Here is a 7,253-nt window from a genome sequence, read left to right on the forward strand (position 1 = left end):
TGGTGGTGGTGATGATGATGGAGGAGGAGAAGGAGGAGGGCTTCTTCCGTTGCTTCATCTCGTCAAAACGCATTCCTGGCCCGGCCGCCACCGCAAGGGCGAACAGATGGCCGCGGCCATTTAACATGCAGCAAACCAGAGAGCACACGGAGGAGACAGGGCGACAGACACAGAGACACAGAGAGAGAGGCACAGAGACACGGGATGCACCCACAGACAAGGCGAGTCCGCCGAGTTCCTCACCGGATGGAGGCGACCCGAGGCCGGCGAGCGTCACCACCACCAGCAGCAGCAACGCGGCGGCCACGGCCATGGCCGCTCGCCTCCGCCCTCCTCCTCCTCCTGCTCGTCCTCGTCGTCGTCTTCTCCAATTCCTCGTGTGTGAGAGCTCACACCTCGTCGCCACAGCAGCTCTTCTCGCCGGAGGTGGAACCGCAGCAGCCCCGGGCGACCAGCCGCGCCGCGTCCCCGGCCATTGCTTCCCCCTCCCCCAAGCCGCCTCCGGGCGGAGCGGCTCTTCGCTCGCTCCCTGTCCAAGCAGCGATGAGATGTCCGCCTTACCTCGCGTTAGTGAGGTTGTTGTGATGATGGTGTTGATGACGACGACGACGACGAGGGTGGTGTTGGTGTTGTTTTGGTTGCGTGAAGCCGAGACGCGAGAGGAGACGCCGCTGCGAGGCGGCGGATAGCAAGCGGGGTGGGTGGGTGGGGTGGGTGATGGCGGAGCCGAGACGGGAGATGGCGACAGCAGCCCCCCCCCTGCCCCCCCGCCTCACTCCCCCTCCCCCCCTACCCCCACCCCCAACAGCCACACCAGCCCCCCCACCCCCTACCCCCTGCCCACCCGCCTCACTCCCCCTCCCCCCTACCCCCACCCCCAACAGCCACACCAGCCCCTCCCCTACCCCCTCCCCCAACCGTCCCACCAGCCCCTCCCCCCACCCCCTACCCCCTCCCCCAACAGCCACACCAGCCCCTACCCCCAACAGCCACACCAGCCCCTACCCCCTACCCCCACCCCCAACCGTCCCACCAGCCCCTCCCCTACCCCCACCCGCCTCACCCCCCACCCCCTACCCCCTCCCCACCCCCCTACCCCCACCCCCAACAGCCACACCAGCCCCTCCCCTACCCCCTCCCCACCCGTCTCCCCTCCAGCCTCAACACCCCGCAGCCCCGCCCGGGGTCCGAAGGGGACCCCGTTACTACAGCGGGTCTCTCTGATACTACAGCGGGTCTCTCTGATACTACAGCGGGTCTCTCTGATACTACAGCGGGTCTCTCTGATACTACAGCGGGTCTCTCTGATACTACAGCGGGTCTCTCTGATACTACAGCGGGTCTCTCTGATACTACAGCGGGTCTCTCTGATACTACAGCGGGTCTCTCTGATACTACAGCGGGGTCTCTCTGATACTACAGCGGGTCTCTCTGATACTACAGCGGGTCTCTCTGATACTACAGCGGGTCTCTCTGATACTACAGCGGGGTCTCTCTGATACTACAGCGGGTCTCTCTGATACTACAGCGGGTCTCTCTGATACTACAGCGGGTCTCTCTGATACTACAGCGGGTCTCTCTGATACTACAGCGGGGTCTCTCTGATACTACAGCGGGGTCTCTCTGATACTACAGCGGGTCTCTCTGATACTACAGCGGGTCTCTCTGATACTACAGCGGGTCTCTCTGATACTACAGCAGGTCTCTCTGATACTACAGCGGGTCTCTCTGATACTACAGCAGGTCTCTCTGATACTACAGCGGGTCTCTCTGATACTACAGCGGGTCTCTCTGACCTAGGACCTGGGAAACAGAAACACTGACAGAATGGGGCCCCAAGACCTGGGATCCAAAGACCTTCATAGCCTTAGACACTTGGACCCTAATAAAACAGGATACTGGGACCATATATCCAAGATCATGGACTCCAAGAACAAGATACACCAGTACCTTGACACCAATACACCAGGACCAAATAGATTGCTACTTTAGTACTTCGAACCCTGAGAAACAAGTACAGTACATATTTTTCTTCTTTGGTTCTTTCGGTAAAGTCACGTAGAATGAGAATAAAATAATACATTTATAAAATAAAATAACACAATAATATTCTCACGACGTTTTGGCCACAACACAAGCGGCCTTCATCAGGTGAAGGGACGAGACTGTCTGGAGGACAGCGCTGGAGTGAGAAAGCCACGCTGAGATCACGACCTTTAAGCTGTGTGAGAAGAAACAAAGCGCCTTGACAAAGGAATTAGCATAGAATTTAGCATTGAAATGGCTGAGTGATTAGCTTGTGACTGGTCACAGAAAAGGTTATGTTAAAGTTAAAGCATACACATCCGCAAAGGCACCCCTTGACAAAGGAATTAGCATAGAATTTAGCATTTAAATAACTAGGCGAATTTAGCATTGAAATAACTGAGTGATTAGCTTGTGACTGAGTGATTAGCTTGTGACTGGTCACAAGCTAATCACTCAGTTATTTCAATGCTAAATTCGCCTAGTTATTTCAATGCTAAATTCTCCTGTTTGATTTGTACTAGGTGCCTCGGTGAATGTATATGCTCTGACTTTAACATAGCTATTTCTGTGACCAGTTACAAGCTAATCACTCAGCTATTTCAATGCTAAATTCTATGCTAATTCCTTTGTCATGGAGTGCCTCTGCGGATGTGTATACTTTAACTTAGCTATTTCAATGCTAAATTCTATGCTAATTCCTTTGTCAAGGGGTGCCTTGCGGATGTGTATGCTTTAACTTTAACATAGCCTTTTCTGTGACCAGTCACAAGCTAATCACTCATCCATTTCAATGCTAAATTATATGCTAATTCCTTTGTCAAGGCGCTTTGTTTCTTCTCACACAGCTTAAAGGTCGTGATCTCAACGTGGTTTTCTCACTCCAGCGCTGTCCTCCAGACAGTCTCGTCCCCTTCACCTGATGAAGGCCGCTTGTGTTGTGGCCGAAACGTCGTGAGAATATTATTGTGTTATTTTATTTTATCAATTTATTATTTTATTCTCATTCTACGTGACTTTACCGAAATAACCAAAGAAGATGAATCCTTGCAGTCACGAAAGCTTTAAATCGAAAAATACAGTACATATTCTTGGTTCTTTCGGTAAAGTCACGTAGAAGGGAAACAATAAAATAATAAAAATATAAAACAATAAAATTCCCACGACGTTTCGACTGCAACACAAGCAATCATCATGAGGTGTGAAAACCACAACAATGATGATTGCTTGTGTTGCAGTCGAAACGTCGTGAGAATTGTATTGTTTTTTAAATGTTTCTATTGTTTCCCTTCTACGTGACTTTACCGAAAGAACCAAGAATATGAATCCCTGCAGTCATGAAAGCTTTAAATCAAAATAAAAGTACAGTACAGATGCCTTGGGATGATACACGGGGACCGTAATACACGAACCAGTGATACCTATGATCCTTTAAGCAGTGTTTCCCAGCCCAAGACTTTTATAACCTTGGTAGGCGGCCACTCGATTTCAATACAGCTTGGCCCATAAAACTTGTCCCCAAAACACACTCAACCAAACCTCAGCTATCTCACTTCAGTGCTTAGATTGCTCGCCCAGAAAACCAACCACTTGGATGGTACTTCAACCCTTGGACATCTGTACTGTTAAACCAAACCTATAAAACCTTTCCAAGTATTTTCATCTGAATCTGTGATGCTGCTGCTGTGGGGCTTGTCAGAATGAGCATTCCTCCCTAATCTTTCCGTTCGGCAAAAAGTATCACTTTGAATACAAATATCTGCAGGCGGGAGACATCTGGGGTTGATCATCTTGAGTTTATAGCATCAGAGCTGAAGATGATCGCTCTCAACATGTGTTTAAACTCATCAATCGAGGTGATCAAAGCTTCTCTCGTGACATTTTCGTGCATGGTTATTATTTACCCTCTAATTCCACGTTAATAAAAATTCGGCCAACGTTGTTGATGCATTCTTATCCAAAACAGTCGGCTTCCCATGTGAAGGCTGCGAAACAATGCTATCTCAACCATGACAAATTCGGATTCATACAAGCTACTATTCATCGTGTTTCAGGCCCGATTAAAGCATTACAATTGTTAAAATAACATGCTGTCGGGTATGGGAGTGGTATTGGTGTTCTACAGTATTTATAAAGGCGGTGGTGACATGGACTCGTACAGATGTTCACGGTTCGAATTCAGCGGCTGCTCTGGTTAATACTGCAAGTGTATTAAACCAAGATGCGCGCCGTCTGCACTGTGGATGTTAAAGATCTTGTGTAATCCACAAGAGTAGGTCATTGTGTGTCGGCATCATGGTTCAAATTGTAAACATTACTCAATTGTAATGCTATACTCTGTACCGTACAGAACAATCATCGCCCCCTACTGCAAACGTTTGTCAGGTCCCTCCAGAAATAGTAATGAGACCCAGCGAAACTCTCCACAGTAAAGATACGCAGTGGACCAATAAATAAAATATGTATATACGGTATTTGTTTTAAGGTAACAACGTAATGAAGTAACACAATAATCCGCGTCGTTGTGGAGAAGTATAACAACATAAATACGCAGACGAGTTATCTCTCTCTCTTCCCATGTCTTGGGAGGTTCGTATTCATTCTTAAGTGACGGCGGGGCTCTGGCTTGAGCCTCTTGGTTCCAAAGCGGTGGCAAGATGTTAACTACCTCGCCTGCTATGCTGGAGTCGTGGGTTCGACCCAGACCATGACGCCTGATGTTTATTTGAAGTTTGCGGTGTCTCTCTCCCCGTGGTCGCGTCTTCGGGTCCTCCGGTTTTTCCCTCCACATTTAGAAACATGCATTTAGATTATTTGGCTGCTATACATGTCCACGTGATAAGCCATTTCGCCAAGCTATTATCATTTGTGGCAAGGTCGCTTGTGAAACAAGCGCGACTCATAATATTAGGTTTTACTCTTTTAACTGGCACAAAAAAAACTGACTGCAGTCAAAATGCAAACAAAAAGACAACTCTGATAATAATATGCACTGTCCTTGAATTTCATTGGTCCACACTTGAGACGGCTTTCTTTAGAGCCTAGTCTCCACTGGTGTTGGACCAGAAGACGCCAAAAGGCGTACAACTCAAAAAACAGCGCACTATCAGAGCATTGAGGGCCCGGGGTGAGCATTTACATTATGAGACCTCCTTTGATGCAATATATTGCATTTTGACTGCTTGTGTTGTGGTTATTGCAGACATGATGCCTTGAATAAAGGTGTCAGTTTTTTGTGCCAGTTAAAGGGGTAAAACCTATTACTATATCTTGTTACTGGCACGACACAGTTCAGTGGGCTTTACCTGGTAAAATAAAAGTTGGCGCAGCCATGGTTGGGGGCTCATGGAAATCCTGGAAGCATAAACTCAAAGCCAGCTTAAGTTCAGAATGGAGCTTTGAGCCGGTCAAGCATTGTTCCCTGGGCCGATGCGTAATTAACTTAAAGGGGCCTCTAGTACGCTACATACACTCCAGTGGTCTACATGCAGGACACGCTTTCCTCAGTGAAGTCTTGGCAAGGGAGGTGGAGACCTCTCGTGGTAAATATTTCTCCGAGACTAAACAGGATTTTCCTACAACTGCAGAACATCCCATTTTACAGGGTGGTTCAGTGTCTTATGACCCCCCCCCATTGTATTCTCTATAACGTAATACAGGATATATTTAAAGTAAGGTTTATTTAAAACGTAAATAAATATGCAAAGAAAATAACATTTGGGGGTCAATTAATTGAGGTTACAAGACAGCTGGACCACCATGTAAATGTAAGCTTTCTTGACGATTCACTGACGGATGATAGCCTCCCCCCACCCCACCCCCCACGCGAATACAAATCATGGTTATTTGACCATACTTCACACACTCTGGTTAGTACAGGGATGATTCCAACGAGTTTGTTGAAAGTGAAGTAATCACTTAACGACGCCAGTTTTTATGTATCAACAGAGCCGTCCCTAGGGTACGGGGAATCGGGGCGATCGCCTCGGGCCCCGCGCTTTGGGGGGGGGGGGGGGCGCGCGCTTCGACGTCACGGTTCTCATGCTTTAGGTTTAGTTTGAAAAGGTACCCCCCCATAGACGTTCCTGTTAATCAACACAAACGAGGAATGTCTCCCTCCTTCACACGTCCGTCTCTCCCAACCTAAACATTCATAGCATTTCTTACACGACCCATCACAGACGATGTGCAACAAGCTTCAATAAAAGATTAACTCAAAATAACCATTGGCGTCCTTTTGGAGAACATACATAGCAAATATGCATCACAAAGCAAATAAGGTGACTTTGCCTATTTATATTATGTATAGTCTCCACGCGAACCCTGCTTATTTCGAGTTATGCTGTTATTGCAGGGTCGTCGACATCATTGTGATTTTCGTTATCGGTAACAGAATGATTGCTAGCAATAAACATGACATTCCTTAAACCTTTGTTTTTTTTTTAAACGGAGACTGGCACTGTGCGCGCATTTGCGCTGGGAAACACGACCGGGGTGGATGCTGCGGTGCTGGCACCAATGTGTACTTGTCCAGCACGCGCGCCAGCAAACACAACTTTTTGTTAAACAGTACTCTATGTAACGACAAAACTTCGCCCAACGCGGCTTTATCAAACGCGTGTCTCGGTTATACACCGTTTTACCCAATGAGGTGCGTTTTCCCGAACGCGGGGGTTGGTGGCATCTACGTCTACAGAACGTGAAGAACCAGTGGCATCTACATCTGCAGAACGTGAAGAATCAGTGGCATTTACAGAACGTGAAGAACCAGTGGCATCTACATCTACAGAACGTGAATAACCAGTGGCATCTACATTTGGAGTACATTAAGAACCAGTGGCATCTACAGAACACGAAGAAGCAGTGGCATCTACATCTGGATTGCATAAAGAACCAGTGGCATATACATCTACAGAACACGAAGAAGCAGTGGCATCTACAGAACACGAAAAACCAGTGGCATCTACATCTGCAGAACATGAAGAACCAGTGGCATCTGCAGGAGATGATATGACTTCTAAAGTCATTCCCCGTGTTTAGTGTACATGCCGTACAACTTGTTTGAAATCGGCAGGAGTAAAGTTGAGATTTACGAGCAAATCGACTTACGAGCACAGACCTCTGGAACTAGACTCTTTCGTAAATCGAGGTATCAGAGCGGTGATTCGTCGCGGTGGTGACACCTCCTCGTCGTCGTCCGTCTTTGCGAGCCGGACGCCGAGTCTTGT

The 7,253-nt window shown here is 48.0% G+C and overlaps 1 protein-coding gene across 2 annotated transcripts in view; it reads right to left on the reverse strand.

Annotated features, from left to right (window-relative positions):
- The window catches only part of BMPR2 (bone morphogenetic protein receptor type 2), a 29,707-nt gene extending 28,995 nt beyond the window's left edge, over nt 1-712 (reverse strand). For both annotated transcript variants that reach the window (XM_032946287.2, XM_032946288.2), the window contains exon 1: nt 244-712. In XM_032946287.2, the coding sequence (XP_032802178.1) occupies nt 244-313 (70 nt within the window). In that variant the 5' untranslated portion in view covers nt 314-712. The remainder of the gene's footprint in view (nt 1-243) is intronic.
- Between the last annotated feature and the right edge of the window lie 6,541 nt (nt 713-7,253).

The sequence above is a fragment of the Petromyzon marinus genome, chromosome 4 (genome assembly GCF_048934315.1).
Source record: "Petromyzon marinus isolate PM22_M1 ecotype Great Lakes invasive population chromosome 4, UKy_Petmar_22M1.pri1.0, whole genome shotgun sequence".
Lineage (NCBI taxonomy): Eukaryota > Metazoa > Chordata > Hyperoartia > Petromyzontiformes > Petromyzontidae > Petromyzon > Petromyzon marinus.